Source organism: Neolamprologus multifasciatus, chromosome 3 (genome assembly GCF_963576455.1).
Source record: "Neolamprologus multifasciatus chromosome 3, fNeoMul1.2, whole genome shotgun sequence".
Taxonomy (NCBI): Eukaryota; Metazoa; Chordata; class Actinopteri; order Cichliformes; family Cichlidae; genus Neolamprologus; species Neolamprologus multifasciatus.
This window is the reverse complement of record NC_140441.1, coordinates 26,093,721-26,112,182: the sequence shown is the minus strand read 5'-3', so window position 1 is coordinate 26,112,182 and position 18,462 is coordinate 26,093,721. Positions and strand designations below refer to the sequence as shown.

Below are 18,462 nucleotides of genomic sequence, written 5' to 3'. Positions count from 1 at the left end.
TACAAACCTTTGTCTGTATGGAGCCATTTGGCAGCTCAAAGCCAGAGGAAGTTTGGGTAAAATTACCCTGTCCAAGCCTGCACTATAGGGTTACATGCACACTGCTACTGTATTTTTGATACAGATAATATATAAGCTTTAAATGAGACTGTAGCAAGTATGACCCATGCTCAGCTACCGGTCTCCACTTCCAGCCCTGGCAGCTACCTTAAAAATAGGGGATGCATGATCATAATGATAGTATCCAGTGACCTCCAGTGACACTACAGCCTGAACCCACTGGTCCACCCATACCCTGCAGCCACACCGCAGACCACACCCCATCACACAGACGTATATCTTTTTTGCATGGGACCAATAATAAAAATTTAGTTTAATAAGTATTTGTGGTGTTGTGAAAGTTTTTTCTGTTAAACTAATTTGCACACTCAAACAAAAGAGTGAATTTGAATTATGGTCAGTCGTAGGGAAATGAACACAAAAACCACTTTTTGAAGCAGTTTCTCTTGTGTGGATTCAGTTTTTGCTTCTTTTTTCTAATTGTTACAATTATCTGCAGCATGTGTTACAACACACCCCAGTAATGGGGCAGGTTGTAGCAAAGGAATGCCATGTATTTAACGTTAACACACGAGGTCTGTGGTATTCTTGCAGGGCTTTGAATAGATACCATTCACAGGAAACAAAATTGGATGTTTTGTGTAAAAGTTTGAAAACTTTATTGCAAAACTATTTGAAAAAAAAAAAACAGTAAATAACAGCAAATATCTAAACAGTAAAAAGAAACTCCGTTCCACCTGCATGCTGTTACTCTACTGAAACTAATAATGTTCGTGATCCCTGTAAATTAATTTAAACATGCTGGGAGAGGAGGAACAGGCAGACGTAAGTTTGTGAAAAGTTTTTATTTTACTTTTTTTCCTGTAGACTCATATGCGTCTTCAAATTATTAACAAATATCAAGCTAACACCAAGTCATAATGTTATAAGTTAGTAATGTGATTATTATGGCTGCTGAGAGTCTCATCGATGGACTCTTTTTCTTTGTTAGTTATAGTTAAGGGTTTTAACATATCAAACTTTAAGGCCAGACAAAACCTTTGAAATGCTGTATTCCTGGAAGTGTTTTAGATACTGAAATAACTGCAATGATTAAAAATAATAATAATGCCTGAAAACTTCACTGAGAACATTTTGTTGTCTTTGTCTGTCAGGGGTTGTGTGTGGAGGCGTGGAAGAGATGACCCAAACGCAGGACTCACGGTGCAGAAATGATGAGGTTTTATTGGAGCGGGTGAATGACCAAAGCAGGAACGGTAGAACTGACTAGCTGACTGAAAGACTGAGTGGCTGAATAACTGAACACTAACGGGAACGACAACATAACATCAATGACACGACAAAGAACTGGTGAAACCGAGGAACTTAAATACACAGGTTGAATGATGACAATGATTGGAAACAGGTGAGTACAGAGCTGAACATAATCTGACTAATGACACGAGAGACAAGCTGACACGGGGAAAAAAAAACAGGAAGTGAAAACATTGATGTGGCAAAACTGAAAACACTGGGTCACCGACCCAGGAACCCTGACATGTCTGCTACTTGTCTGCATGTTAGGTTTGGTACAAGGTTTACCAGCAATAATAATTACTCTCACAACCATCATTAGTGATTGTAGACATAACTACTGTACACTCAGATTTTTATGGTATATGGTTAGTCTCTTATTCAAATGATGGGTTGGAACTGATGTAGATGGATAAATTAAGAAATGTAATTAAAAGAATGTACATTTATTTTGTCCTTGCCGGGTTAGGGAAGGACATTGCTGAGGGCCACAAACCGCTGATGACACACTAAAGGCTGTGAAATAAATGCACCTTTATACTTTTATTTCCTTTTAGAGTATACAAAGTAACCTCAAAGTACTTTGTAACAAAGTAACAGGGTGTACACTACTTCACATTAAGACATCCGGGCCCTCACTACCAGACTACAGAACAGTTTCTTCCCCCGAGCCGTCGACTCCTGAACACTCAGTGACTGGACTGACACACACATGCACACTTTCATACATGTCACTACCAAGCACTTATCTGCAGTTTCTGACACTCTCACACACACACACACACACACACACACACACACACACACACACACACACACACGCACACGCACACACACACACACACACACACACACACACACACCAAGTTACTTTTGTACAATACTCAGCATTTTGCTTACTTCCATTGCACTTGTCTTGTATCTGTATCGTCCTGCTCTGTCTAGTGTTACACTGTCTTGTCTTGTTTATTTTTGTTTACATTGCACTTTACGTAGTTCTGTGTTTGTCCGTTATATGTGAGCAGCAGGGTCTCGGAGGAATGCAGTCTCATTTCACTCTGTACTGTATAAGTGTACATGGTTGAAATGACAATAAAAGCCACTTGACTTGACTTGAAGACAGCTAGGAGAGACTGTGACCAACGAAACCAAGTTTTATAGGCACACAAATCATTAATAGATGAATAATGTATCAAATTATACTGATAAAGAGAGGTGCCATACATACCCAGGCTAAATTTTCGCGTTAATGACCCTGGCACTTTTTCACACAAGAGTGAAATGTGTGTCTAAAACAGTTAAATTTTTCATGTTAACTGATAAGGCTGAACTTCACTGTGAGGTATCCCATTACATCAATGCAGACTCTTTTAATGTGTTTTTCCATTATGAAGAAATTGTGGTTTGGTCATAAATTCACCCACAGGAAGCAAGTGAAACTAACGTGTGAGGCAAGATGAAGTCCTGCTCCCTCTCTCAGCTTTTCTCGGCTGCTTAAAATGCAGCTCTAAAACTAAGGCATTCATAGATAACTGTTTATATAATTATGTAATAGCATTCAGTAACCACACAGCAGATTAAAGGAAATAAAGATGTTAAATCTCTGACTACATTTAAAAAAAAACACACACACTGAATCTCCAACATTTGGATAACAGAGCACAACTGCAAACACAACTGTTATGTGAGAGCTGTAAGTACATTTGTGCTTCTTGTTTGATTTTCTGATGCATGTGTTTTTATAGATAATAAACTCCAGCCCAGCAAAGTAACAGAGATGTAAGCATGCCATGTAAGACTTGACAGTTTCTTGCAGAATCAATGCTGCATGTATCACAGTGAAGCCTCAAGCAATAAGGCGAAGCAAGAAGATCCCTACAGTTGCTGTGGCAATCTGATTGTAATAGTTATTACTGAAATACAGCTGAGTTCACTGCAACACGCCAAATGTAGCCAAATGCTACACAACTTTTAGCATTTCCTCACAATTTGCCCAACAACACCATCTGATTTGTTCATGTTTGTTACATTTTTTAATTTAGCAGATTTTTTTTTAAAGTTACATAATAGCAGCAAAACAACTCAGTAAATATTTATGTAGCTTATGATGCAAGTGTTTGTATTTTACATTCTTTCACTCATAATGTCATTTAGATAAACATAAAACCAATTGTGTTTTACAAACTAATGCACAGAATGACTGTTTTGTCCATGTGCTTTGGCTTTTGGGAAAACATATGACAAATCACATCTATGGGTCCTGTAACAGTGAGAAACTGGGAGACAATCTGAAAAATATCTTGGAGCAATTTTGTTATTGATATAGGTTAAGGTTATGGTTGTCTGTCCACACAGAGACAGACAACCATTTGAATTAAGATTCACACCCACATTCAAACCTATGGACAATTTAGATTTACCAGTTAACCTATCCCCACTAACTGCATATTTTTGGACTGTGGGAGGAAGCTGGAGTACCTGGAGAACATGCAAACCCCACAAAGAAAGACCCCAGCTTGGTGGTGGAATTGATCTTCTCAGGACCTTCTTGCTGTGAGGCAACAGTGCTAACCATGGTGCCACTGGACATCCATCTATCCTCCTTAAAAGCAAATATATTCTCCCCACAGATGACTAGAATGAATTTCTGGCTCTTGGGAGAATATGCAACTAAAACATAAAGAAAGTCATATGTAATACTTGTAGCTGTACTTTTAACTGTAATGTCTCAGCGTTTCAGCCCTTCAATGTTGATTCTAGCACTTTTTCACTTTGTTTTTCAGTCAGGAATCAGACATCGCGCCACACCAGAACTAACAATAATAATGGATGGGATTTATACAGCGCTTTTCAAGGCACCCAAAGCGCTTTACAATGCCACTATTCATTCACTCTCACATTCACACACTGGTGGAGGCAAGCTACGGTTGTAGCCACAGCTGCCCTGGGGCAGACTGGCAGAAGCGAGGCTGCCATATCGCGCCATCGGCCCCTCTGGCCAACACCAGTAGGCGGTAGGGTAAAGTGTCTTGCCCAAGGACACAATGACCAGGACAGAGAGGCTGGGGATCCGGTTACAGATGCGCTTCCCATCCCCTGAACTATGGTCGCCCCTAACGTGTTTATGAGCAGACAACTTTTGTCATACACGTTACAAAATTTTATGGGTGTAAACTATTTGAGTTTGTATACTGTTTAGTATCGTGTCAGATAACTCAAACTGTTTTTCTACCCAGATAATGCACTTAAAGTTTAGCTATTTTAAATTGCAGAAAACATTTAAAATCATGGTACTGACTTCTTTAATAGCCACCATAATAACTATCAAGCCAAAATGGCACATGAAATAAAATGTAAAGTCTCCTGTAGCAGTGATATCACCTTTAATCATTCCCGAGTTACTATTTATTGTGTCATATGTTAACAGGGAAAACATACAGTATATACAAACAGATCACTCACATGTGCATGTTTACATATATATACATATACACACACATGCACACATAACATAAAGAAACAAGATAAACTAAGACAGAACAGACCTGTAGCCAGTTTCAAAGTGACCCAAAAGCCTGTGAAAATAGCTAGATCTTCAAGATAGATTAAAAAATTTCCAAAGAGGAGGGGGACTTTGCAAAAGAGGGAAGTCTCTGAGAAAGACCTGTTACCTTTAGATTTTAAGTGGAAGTGTGGGACTAGTAAAATAATCTGACTGGAGGACCGCAGAGTTCGAGTGGATAAGTGATTAAGTATAAAAAATCAAAGAAGCAGCTTTAACAACAACAGACAACTATGAGAACTTCAGATGCAAACCCCCAGCTGTCACATGGCAAAAGGTGGGATACACTCAGAACGTTTTAGCTAACACAGAGTCAGATGACTATGGACACTCACATACGCAGCCATGCATGTCTTTGGACTGTAGGAGGAAGCAGAGTACTCTGAGAGAACCCACACAGACACAAGTAGAACATGCAAGCTGAACACAGAAAGGTCCAACTAGGCCGGTCGATTCAAACGCAGGAAAATCTTGCTGTAAAGCTGAAGCTTCTTTCTATGGACCTGGACAAAAAAATTACATATATTATATATAGATGAACACACACACACAAACACACAACAGACTTGGTATGCTTATATTACCAAAAGTTGTTTTCCTATTTTCTGACTTCAGAATAGATAGCGCCTTCCGTTGCTGCCTGTGATGGTCTACCTGTGAACGGAGAAACCAGTTAAGGTCCAGATTATGTGTGTTAGATGTTACATAAAATACAAAAAGAATCAAGTTTAACGAAAATGAACAGAGAACTTAAATTGAATTGAGTGCTAGTTTAAAATACCTGCATTGTTCTGAGATTCACCTTTGTTTTTGTGCATTACCAGGGCATACAGCAGATTATCATCTAAAAGATGACAGAAAGGAGACAGTGTAATAAATTCAGAAACTGAAATGCTGCAAAAGTGGAATCTAATTTAAAAAAAAATATTTCCTTGCTTTTTAAAAAGGGACATCATAAAGGTTTTTTGTCAGTATCTTTTAAAAACTTTTGAAGATTTGGGTTAGTTACTCAAAACTGACCATGTACTTCAGAGTAGAGCGCTTCAAGCTGACATGCATTCTGGCTAACCTCAGAATCTGCAGAATCAACACGGGTTTGTTTGCACTGTGTTCAGTAAAATGTAGCATAATAATTGAAAGAAAATAATGTTAAGAATATTGAAAATAGAAATATTTGATAACTAATAAACACGTATGCTCTTTAAGACGATTACTCAATAATTTTTATAAGGAAAATATTTTATTTTGCATTAGAAACTGAAGGCAGAATCAGATTTTAATCAACTGAAAAGGCCTCACCCTTTGACTTTCAGATAAACCATGAGTAGGAAAAATCCCACAAACAAATCCAACAATCATCTGCACAGTAAATGAAGACTTTAAAGGCCTGGATACCACTACAATAAAAAACAAATACATTTTATTTTTAAGTTTTATGCTCAGTTGTTTTCACAAAGTATAAATACTCATCACTATTAGTACATTAATGTGATTTAAAAGTATCCATATTCACATAAAAACACCAAAAGTGTTGTTGCAGGGAGTTTTTGCAAAAAGAAGGGCTGAAGAAGAGTTTTAAACAAACTTATCCTTTACTGACATCCAGCTCTGTGGTGACTGTTTTTCTGAACGCTGACACTTGTAAAAGCCTTCATCTAATTTTGACACTGCAGGGATATTCAGTTTCACTCTGACAGTTGCAAATGCTGAACTAGAATCTTAGAAACATGTAATGTGGGATCAAAACAGCCACTGAGATATTATGAAATTAGGAATCTAAATGTTTCTTCAAGTAAATGTATTAACAGAAGCTGTATTGTTATGCATCATCACAGTGATATTACATTCAAACTTACCTGCAGACCAAACAAATACAGGTTTGCTGTACAAAGTGAAATGCTCTGGCTGTTGTCTTCCAGCTCTACATGCATATCCTGCCGTCTGTTTCTGTCCATGAACAATGTAGGAATTTTGTGCAGTTCCATTTTTACCACCTGGTAGCAGCTCAAAGTAGTAGGCCTTGCTTGAATTTTTAAAAAAAGCCTGATACCAGTAGAACCTCCATTCTGCAGAGTGATTTCTAACACTGCAGTGTAGAGTCACTGATGCCCAGTGTTGGTCAAGTTACTTGAAAAAAGTAATCAGTAACTAATTACTGATTACTTCCCCCAAAAAGTAATCCCGTCACTTTACTGATTACTTATTTTCAAAAGTAATTAATTACATAGTTGCTTAGTTACTTAGTTACTTATTAAAAACACGATTTACAACCTGAATAGGTGATAAAGCGATAGATCTTTCAGCCCAATTCTACTTTTTCTGCATAATCCATCATACAAAATGTAATCAATTCTCTGACTGGAAGAAATTTGTTTAATATTTAAACCTATTTTCTGCACATTCCAGCACATAAAATATTTTTTTTGTGTGTGTTTACACTCACTCTTTCAAATAGATGCAAGTAAAACACAGCAGAAAATAAATAAAGTCAAAGACTCAGCAGTCCTTTTGCTCTATTTTCACCTGTAAAACAGGAGTGGGGTAGGCGGAGGTTTGCCCTGGTGCAGGTGTGCCGCAGCGGTCAGTGGAAGAATCTGCGAGTTTCTCTGTGAGTTTCCCATTACGTCATAGCGCACTCAGTGTTTGCTTGGAAGTTTAGGGGGGTTTTTTCGCTGTAAAAAGATGTTTTCTTCCCACGCACATAGGACACTAATGTTTTTGTCACTTTTTATGGAATCAAACTTAAAGTAAGGTCAGTATTTCCACGCTTTAAACCCTGCATGCTCATACTCTCTCCCGCACTCGATATATTATCCATTGTTGCTCTGCACACAGCTGTTTTCACAAACGTCGCACTTGCTTACGTCACTGTCATGAGACATTCTTGCAAAAAAATCACGGTTTTAGTAACGCAGTAACGCAGCGTTCCTACGGGAAAGTAATGGTAATCTAATTACCGTTTTTGCAATAGTAATCCCTTACTTTACTCGTTACTTGAAAAAAGTAATCGGATTACAGTAACGCGTTACTGCCCATCTCTGCTGATGCCCCAGGACTCAGCCATGATGAAGACACACTGAGATCAGGTTTGGGTTTATCTTTCAGAATGAACACATGCATGTCCACGTAAGTAAAGCAAACAATACTCAGCAGTTCTTCGATATATTTTTGTCATTTTCTTACACAATCTTTAGTAACTACGTTAGTTTTGTGTTCCTTGTCACAATACATTGTCAAAGAAACTGCTCAAGTAGCAAAGATGAGTAATCACAGCACGCATAAGTAGTGTTTGTGTTAAAGAAATCTGCCAGTTTAGACTGGCAGTAATTCTGCAAATAAAATATGGTTGATGGTATTTATGTGATATATATCTATCTAAAGTGATGCAACAGAAACGAAAGAAAAAGCATTCAATCACCTTCAGCTTCTCCGCAAGACAGAAGTGTGTTCAGCACTGAAATAAAAGTTAATGCTTATAAAACTTAAAATTAACCTTGCATTTAAAACTTCCTGGTGGTTTACTGATGACAGTATTGTGTGTAATTAACAATGTCACTACTAAGTGTTACACCTGCTCCAGCTACCCTGCATTAACTAAAAGGTGATCGAAGTGAAGTGGATAAAAATACCATACTGTCTGCGCTCTTAAAGAAACTTATACAAAAATAGACATTGCATAATGTAAATATTCAGTATACTCACAAACCAACCCAGATGCACAAAGCATGTCCCATCCTGATATTCAACACTGAAAATGGGGAAAGTGTCTCTGTACTTGTGAGAAATGTTTCCACTTTGATGCTGCAGCATTATGAAAAAGGCACAACATTTATACAATGTAAAGCTTTCAGAAATGTAATTTGTAATAAGCTGTTACTGTGATACTGCAGGGCTCAGCAGACAGGTTGCAGTCAAACACTGACTGATAGGTCTTGGAACCATTTCTGCCAAAGGTTAACATAGATTCAATAAATTATAAATGACATAATATCACCCTCTAGTGGCTATCTGCTGTAAACACAATCCATCATTGTACTGTGCTTTGTCTTATAAGATTGACGTGGGAAATATGGGACAAAGAGCTATAGCTGTATAGTCGAGTAGAGTGAGTGATTTATTTATTTTTTAGGTTTGTATTTCAGAGATTTCTTCCTATTAAAAATAAGTTTTTCTGGAGGGGGTGGTCTGACTTTTTTTTTGTTGTTCCTGTATTATTATTTTTGATGCTTTAAAAAGAAAACTTAATTGAATTGCGTGTAAAGTTAAATATTTCATTGTTTACATTTGTTACAATTTTGATGATTACAGCTTACAGCCTAAAAAAAAACCCATCTAACAATTACAGACATTTAAACTCAAGTCAAGTGGCTTTATTGTCATGTCAACCATATACAGTGGTTCAGTACACAGTGAAACGAGACAGCATTCCTGCAAGACCTTGGTGCTACATAAAACAGTAAATCAATACAGGACTACATAAAGTGTACACTACACTACATTGGAGCAATACCAAAATGTTGTAGTGTTTCCCATCATGCAGGATGCATAGCAAAGCATGTAGAAAGCAACAAAAAATGACTCAAAAAATCATGCTATATCCTGGCTTGTCCAAGTCAAGTTGAGGGGTACCTCAAGCCCAGGTGTTCCAACATTATATGCAGAGATGAAAGGATAAAGCTGTTCACTTGGTCTCAAAATTGCGGGGAAAAAAAGTTGCTCGGTTGAATTTTGACCAACCCAGATTGCCAAAATTTTGAGAGTCTTGGTCTGAAAATAGTATTTTCCCATATTCAGTGAAGATCGGAAGAAAAATGGTGCATGAGCAAATTATTAGGTCCAATAAAGAAAAAAAATTTTATAGCGGAGAAGTTACTCTGATTGGATTTTCTAAACACTCATTTTTTCAAAATAATAGAACCCCAGTACTAAATATCTATTAACTTTAAGCTGTCTCTATGATTTGCTATTCATATTGTATACATGGTCATTTAGTTGAAAGTTACAAAAGATAAATCCTTTACATTTTTACAGTTATATTGAACAGCTATATCATGATAGAACAAAAACACTGCTCAGACCAAAATAAAAAAAAAAGATAAAAACCCAAACTATAACTGCATACAATTTCCATGAAGAAATGCATTTATTCACACATTTAAATCCATACAGTATTATATCAGTCCTCTTTTAGGTAATGTTCAAAAACTTTCAATACATGCATTTATAGTATTTCTTTGTACCCAGAGGAACCTATCTTATGTTACACTGCAAAAGCTAACTTTAAATCATGTTTTATTATTAAGTGAATACAGATAATATGAACACTAAATGAAAACAACTTGTCTGTACCATATATTATATATATTGTATAATGTATATTATAATGATGATGACTATCACTAAAAAAAACTGTACAAAATACTGAACAAGCTACAGACATTTCTGTATAAGAAGCTTGAGGTTGGTTTTACTGCTACACTTCAATGACCTGTAAAACAGCCACAAAAAGGACATAGGGATTATCATTTAGTAACAATATTATGAGCTAAAGAATACAAATAAATCACTAAATATAACAGTCATGTTAGCTTAATTACAGAGGGCACTTCCTAATTTAACTTCAGAATAAACTGCTTCATCAGCTGATGCATGACTCGAGTTTACTGTGACTGGAGAAAATATTATTTAAAAGGCTTAGCTGTAAACTCATAATAAAAAGTAAGTCTTTAACTCACAGGTCAATTAAGTTAAGCATATTAGTGATACAAACTAAAATGCATTCAAGTAAAAAAATAAGTAAAGCAGATTTTCATGTTATTTATTCCAGTCAAATTTTAAGCTCATCACTGGAGAGGATGGCAGGCTTTACTTACGCTGGTTGTTCTTGGATGGTCTTTTATTGTGGCGGTTGACCTGAGCATACGTTGGACTGTCTTCTAAAAAAGAAATGAGATCTCAGGATGCATTTATGCCACAGAAAACAATGATATACAGCTGCTGAACTTGTGGACAGCCTTAGAAGTTGACATAAATCGTATGAATTTCATAATATTCTTCATTATTATTATTATTATTACACAAAGCTGTGTGTTTGTTTGTTTGTTTGTTTGTTTGTTTGTTTGTTTTAAACCCCCCTGTGTGGCACCATTCCAGGAAGCATATTCATCAAACTCTGACTTTAAAAACAAACAATAAGTTGATTAACTCTGAAATTGGCAACTCTGTGTCTTCTGTTCCAGAACAGCTGATCATAGTTAGTTCAGTCAAATCTGAATATGTTCACCCGGTGTTAAGCGCATGCATGAACAGAGAAAAAAGCAATCATCAGTGGATCCCCAATACTGCAATTCAACATGCCAATGCGTAAAAAAAATAGCAGACCATTCATTTTAATACAGAGGACCAAGAAATAAGATATGACAAGAGCTTTAAAAACAGAAAAGAAGACAACAAATATATTTTTCTTAATCCTATCCTGTCTGGCAGCTTTTGCAATCAATGTCATGTCCTCAACAGTTGACCTGTCCGCAGTGGCTCAGTGCAGGGAGTGAACACTGCTATAAATAAGTCATTTTGGATTAATCTTGCACTGCGGATCGGGAGGAGAGCACTGCACGAGAGTCAGGAATTTTGCCACGGAGGAAATCGCACTGTTTGTTCTAACACTGTAAATAAATTCACTGCCGCAACCAGGAAAGTCCTGCATTTGGGTCCAGTTCCTAACTAAATGTGATAAACTGTTGTTCAAAACACATTTTGGTTTTTCAAGATCAGCTCTATAAATTCGCTATGGGCGCTTCCTTTTCAGGATTTATCTGTTTATTTTGTCATTTCTATCCATGTTATTTCAATTATTACATTGTATATGGTACACAATATGACAATGTCTAAGGCAGGACAGCCAGGCAGGGGAGGGGGACCTAATAAAAGGAAAGAGTACAAATAGAATTGCACAATGTATCACTAACTGCCACACCTGTAAGAAAAATGAACATACAGCACCCGGAACACAAAAATTCGAAAAATGCACCTATTCTTGGTACTAACTGAATGAATGTTGAAGCAGTCATGTTAAGTACACAAAATAGCAAACTAATTCAAGTCTAGGATTTCAGTTCTTGTAAAAACATAAACTTCTGCAAATTAATTCACTCGTCAATGCATCTTTATGAATGAGGAAATTAAAGTGTCAGTCAGCTGGTTTGAGTCTAGAAGGAGGGGAGGAGTCAGAGAAACTCAGAGTTTATAGAAGAAAACCTGCCAGTGAGCAGGTTAGGTTTACAGAGACTGTCACCCCAGAAACCGACTAAGAGTTGAAGTTAACACTCTTTCTGGAACAGAAAACCCCAGTTTCACTCATTACAACTCAGAGCTGTTAGCTAACCCTGCTTCCTAGAACAGGACAGAACAGACACTAGATAATGCAGAAGCTAGACTATAAGACAATCTATGGGTGCACCAACTCTTTGTGTAAGGTACAGATAGAAGAGAAAAAATCTCTTTGAGATTCAGAAGGACCATTAATGCAGAATAAAGACATATAATAAAACTAAAATATTGCTGTAATCTTATTGCTTTAAAATAATAACTGATGCATACAGTTGGCCAAAAATTGAAAGGAAAAAGAAAACCCCTAAACAAAACAACAACACAAATCCACAACACAAAAAGGATCAGGCAATTGACAAAGGCAAGCAAACATCAATATCACAGCTTTTGTTAGTGATTTAAACTGTGAGTACATACAAACAAAAAAAGTAAAATAGATTCACAATTTTAGAATTCACAATCATTAATTATGACAGTAAATTATTAATATAAACTAAAATGTATACACAAATAAGAAAAAAAGACTTAATTTTTAATCAGAAATGATTATTTTTATAATAATTATTAAGTTCAACACTGGAGATTATAGCAGGCTTTACTTACCCTGGTTTTCCTTAGCTTTTGCTTTATTGTGACGGTTGATCTCGGCATATGTTGGAATGTCTTCTATAATAAGAAAGGAGATTTGAGAATACATTTCTATCAGTGGCTCACTGGCTTACTGAGAATTTTGATTCCCTTGTAGTTGGAGCACACCCTCTGGCCCCCTTTCTTAGAAAGGGGAACCACCAACAGTGAGTGTCCCAGTTCAGAGGCAATGCCCCTGATGTCCATGCAATGCTGCAAAGGAGTGTCAACCAAGACAGCCCTACAACATCCAGATCCTCAAGAAATTCATGGTGAATCTCATCCACCCCAGGGAACCTGCCACCAAGGACCTGTTTAACTACTGACTCCGCCCCCAGTGATGGGTGAGTCATCCCCCTCGCCCCAGACTCAGCACATGATGATTTAATTTTTTTTCTTTTTTCTCTTGGGCCTTTAAATAAAGAGAATTGGGTGTACATGTTTTGTTTGGGATTTTCCCCAGTTTACACAAATGTGTACATATAGGGTCAAAAGTATACATACACTCTTACAAATAGTTTGGTAAGAGGTCCTTCAGCAAGTTGCACCTTGATCAAGTGCTTTGGGTCACAATAAGCACGCTTCTGGATTAATTTTTGAGATCAAGCTTTTGAAAAAGCCATTCCAGAAGTTTACGTTTAGCCTGCTTCATCGATTTAAAAAAATAACTTTGATCTGTGGTTGTTATCATTGTCCTGTTGAAACACTCAGTTGTGCCCAAGTTTAAACCCTCTAGCTACTGAGTAAGGGTGAAGTTTAAGAATTTAGAGGTAGTCCTCCTTTCATTATTCTAACCACTTCCAGACCTTGGCAAGGTGATGAGAAATTTGAATAACTTGTACTTACATACAGTTGTTTAGGACTGACCCATTGGAAAGTTCATTCCAGAAGCTCAAAGTTCTGACATTAGCCCAATTGAAAATATGTTGACTACACTTAACTGTATCAAAAGAAATTAATAAAAGCTGAGAACTACCATGATACTCATGCCCTTGATGAGTGTATGTAAACTTTTGACCACAGCTATATATGTAAGTGTATATATACATGTATGTATGTATATATGTATGTGATTAAATGTGAATGCACTTCTATAACTTATAGATTTTTATATAGACTTATAAATTTATTACCGAGACTGCTTTCTAATCTGACTTCAGAGTAAAGTTCCTCATTAGTTGCTGCAGGACTTGATTTTTCTGTGAATGGAGAGAAGATCATTTAAAACACTGATCTGCAGTGTTATGATTACCAATTATAATGTACTTGAAAGGAAGACAACTGATATCTCTACTAAGGAAAAGAAAGAAAGGAGTATGATAGCATCAACTGATTTACAAATCTTGATGTAAACTGTGACTACAGACATAAAAATGCATAAAAAGATTTATATTTTCAAGAAAAGATAAGCATATTGAACAATATTCAGTGGGACTGATGACAGACGTTGCCAGTTATTTCCTTTCTTTACTTTTTTTGGGTGGTGTGTGACCTCAACATAAATCAGACTCGTATAAAAAAAAATAAGTCCGATTTTTTTCATCCAAAATGTGATACAGAGCTGTTGAATTAATAGACAGATTCAGAGGTGGACTAAAACTATTTTTAAGACACTGAAAAGAAAATCAGCTTTTTGTCACTGACACCGCAGCTAATGCACGATTATTGATTTTATATATAAGATAAAACAATGTAACATGTTGTAAAAATAATTCTCATCAATAAATATTATACCATTGTGAATCCTGTGATGCCACATCACCCAATCACACCCATTCTCACAAGCACTTTCTCTAAACTCAGTGCTTCCTACATTCATTCACACATTCATACTCCGATGAATGCATCGGAGAGCAAAGGATAGGTACTAGTTGCACATTCTAATCTTGATATCTCTCTTCATTGAAATGACCTCCAATGATGAAAAGACTTGTTTTTCCAGTGAGGGAGAGGTTGCTCCCAAACCATCATACTAGCTCTACCCTGTCAGTCCAGCATATAGCATAGTGCTCTTAGTGTCTTCTCCACACTTTGACTCTATAATCCATAGGTAGAATCTTGACTCATTGCTGAACACAACATTCCTCCATATGTTCAGGTTCTAGTGCACAAGTTGCTGACACCAGTACAAGTGGGCCTGATTGTGAAGAACAATTATGGCAGGGCCTCCTGGCAGCTCCATGAGACTGGAGATTTGGTTTGTGAAATTTATTTTGGGTACAATGAGCTATCAGCTATATCATTGTGCAAACCTTAACTGCAAATCTGTAGAAGATGTTTCTGAGTGCTGACAGGCTGGGGAAACGGTCTTCTTGTGGTGTGATCTTTTTGGGAAGACATCCTCCATTACAAGTATCTTCCTCTTCAATTTGGAGATGGTACCAGGGCCAAATCTGAATAACACTGGAGCGTTTTGTGGAACTCCAGCTTGAAGTTGACCTATTGCATGGGCAATATCAGTCAAATGTGACATGCTTGGTGCAGATACCAACTGACTGCTGTAGCAGTCTATCCTCACAGGCGCTACTAATCAGGCCCCACTCAGTCACCGGACTGCCAGCCCCTGTAGTAGTTTTTCATGGGCACAACCTGCATACTCAGCTTTGTTGCTCAAATGCAATTTCCTTACAAATGTGGTACCATTTACGGGACCATTTAACAGACTTAATTGCCAAGAAGCCTTTCACAACAAAAAATAATCAGCCACATAAAAACGTCCTCTTTTTTTCTCATGTATATATATATATATATATATATATATATATATATATATATATATATATATATATATATATATATATATATATATATATATATATATATATATATATATATATATATATATATATCATACAGTATGTATGGGTTCATGTACAACCTGCAAACAACCAGCAGAATCAAAAATCCAATAAATTTTATTCTAGGAATATGAATAGAGAGTGAAAACATAGGAAAGAGCTATTTATCTGTCATGCATATATCTAAGAAACAAATGGAAAGCAACTATAAATCACAAATTTGTTTAAAAATACTGTATATAAAGCAGGCAAATGTAATAATATCCAAAATATCCAAATGATCTTCGATGTGTGCAAGATTCAACTCTGGTAATATTTATTAATCTTATGAAAGTAGCTAAGCTTGGTAACTGCTAAGCTGACCTGAAACTGCATGCAATGCAAACAATGAGACTCTTATTACTTTACTTTACCTTCAACTCCCACCTTCACCTCTGAGTAAATAGTATGCTCCTGTGATTTATGATGCTTCCCTGTTTAGATAATCATATGAAAAACTTTAATAATTTGAACTTTCTCAATTATGAAAAATTATGTATTCATGTTCAATGTTTTTTACATACTCACTCTTTTTTCCAACATGTTTAAGCTGAATTACAGAGTATGTAACATCTTGTATTTCACCTGCACCTGAAATGCCAACATATCACACAGAATTAGTTTCCTTAAATTAGAAAAAACAAAAATAAAAATACTAACAACAAAAAAATAGCTTTATTTGTACTGTATATATTAAATCATCTCCAGTTATTTTTCCCACATGGGTTACTGATTTATAGAGCTTAGCAGTACCTAAATTAAAAAATAATAATAATAATAATAATAATAATAACAAGCCAGGAGTTATTTTGTGCCAAGCAGATATCACTTGTTTTTAAAGATAATTACAAAAATAGAAAATCCTGAGGCCTTTTTTAGAGATTAATGAAGATTTTAGATTCATACTGTATAAATAAAAATACATTTTCATCCATTGAAGTCATAATGATGTTGTAGTATGTGTAATTAATATACAACAATAACATTTGTAGATTCTTTCAATCAAGTAATAAAGGATACAATCAGGTATAAAAAAAATGGTTTAACTCTGTTATTGTCATTTTACTTTAAGTTCAACTGAAAAAGTTTAAGTCTCACAGCTTTTGATTTTTAAATATATATTTTAAATAACATTATTTTGAAAACAGCTGACCAAAAACTGAAGCAAAGAATTAGAGTTAGGGTAAATGAAAACTTAAAGAAGAACTGACCATGGTTAAGACAGTTGTGTTTGTGAATTTCACTCTGGTTGACTACATGATTGGTGGTGGTCATTGGACTGTATGGCATAATAAAAACATAACAATTACATGCAAAAAGTCTGATAAACACATGGATTGCAGGTTAATAAATATATTTGCTACAATAAAAAAATACCAACCTGATGAAGCCTGAATCTGTAAAAAAGACAATTGTTTCGCTGTTAATGTAAATAAAATTCCCTGTTATAAATGTCACAGTTATCTTTACATTTAAATTTTGAAATTTGAATGAAGGAAAAGGTCTCACCCTTTTTTTTTCTATAGTGATAAAACGAGATTAGGACAATAATAAAGACAGAGATTCCACAAGCCAATCCAACAATCAACCACACAGGCAAAGAAGAGCTTTCAGGACATAACACACCTACTGCAAATTCAAAGAAATAATAATAAGAATAGAAATAAAAAAAATTATTATTAGAAAAAAACATTTAAAATAGATAATTGCAAAAGTAGAATCAAATGACTTCAAACTTCAAAACAGCCAAAATTCTTTATGGACAGCACATCACTTTATTCTTTATGATGACTGTACTTAATGATAATCATGCTAGTTCTCAAATATCAAAATGGTTTACAAAAAAACATGCGTCACATGTCTTGATCCTGCTCACCTTTAACTGACATCCAGCTCTGTGCTGACTCTCTTCCTGAGTACTGACACTTGTAGAAACCTTCATCAGACTTTGACACTGCAGAGATCTTCAGCTCCCCTCGGGTATCATTTTGAATAAGTTTGTCATTGTGATAGAAAAACACATTGGAAAGTATTTTTTGTGTTCTCAAACTGCAGCTCAGACTAACAGAAGCTCCCTCAGTCACAGGATGAACAGGACTCACCAGGATAGGCCCATTACCATCATCTGTCAAACAATCACACACAATTGTTTCACTCACATCAGCTGGTGCACACATTCAGAAAAAAAAGACATATAATATAGGAAGAGATAAGAATAGATTGCACAAATGCTACAAATGGCTTTTAAAATCAATCTCTGATTTCCAATCCTGAATATTTAAAAACTATTTTCTGTTTTCTTGCTTACAAATAACCGCACAAACCAGTACAAATTAATTGGGTTAGGTTATATTAGTAGTTTTTAATAGTTAAAATAGTTGCGAGTGTGTTAACCCTTTGAGGTCCACACCAAGAAAAAAGCAATGGAAAAAAAAAATTCTTTGCATTTCTTATTGACTTGGGTGAGTAATAACCACAATCAATTTTTTTTTCAATAGACCCTGTAGTTTTTCACCACACTGAGGTTGAAGGTGGATGGTATCATGAGTGTCATGCCACAGGACCATGTGATTTTTAGCCATATAATTGTTTAGCGTCCATATAGTACTTATTAAACATGAAATTATAATTTTGACTACTTAGAAAAATTAATTTACCAGCTACTGTACTTTGGTTGAAGGGAAATTAGTTGTGATATTTGTGATTTCCACATGTTATTCTTGATTTTTACAGTATTTACTAATATTAACTCAG

General features: G+C 35.7%; 1 protein-coding gene across 1 annotated transcript in view; it reads right to left on the bottom strand.

The window, feature by feature from the left end:
• Nucleotides 1-8,771: 8,771 nt before the first annotated feature.
• The window catches only part of LOC146522274 (basement membrane-specific heparan sulfate proteoglycan core protein-like), a 276,185-nt gene continuing 266,494 nt past the window's right edge, over nt 8,772-18,462 (bottom strand). Inside the window, exons 31-40 of the mRNA XM_085154129.1 lie at nt 17,585-17,833; nt 17,218-17,337; nt 17,090-17,105; nt 16,920-16,987; nt 16,237-16,299; nt 16,083-16,142; nt 14,005-14,070; nt 12,848-12,910; nt 10,789-10,851; nt 8,772-10,403 (exon numbers count right to left, since the gene is read on the bottom strand). Coding sequence (XP_085010255.1) covers nt 10,396-10,403; nt 10,789-10,851; nt 12,848-12,910; nt 14,005-14,070; nt 16,083-16,142; nt 16,237-16,299; nt 16,920-16,987; nt 17,090-17,105; nt 17,218-17,337; nt 17,585-17,833 — 776 coding nt within the window. The 3' untranslated portion in view covers nt 8,772-10,395. The remainder of the gene's footprint in view (nt 10,404-10,788; nt 10,852-12,847; nt 12,911-14,004; nt 14,071-16,082; nt 16,143-16,236; nt 16,300-16,919; nt 16,988-17,089; nt 17,106-17,217; nt 17,338-17,584; nt 17,834-18,462) is intronic.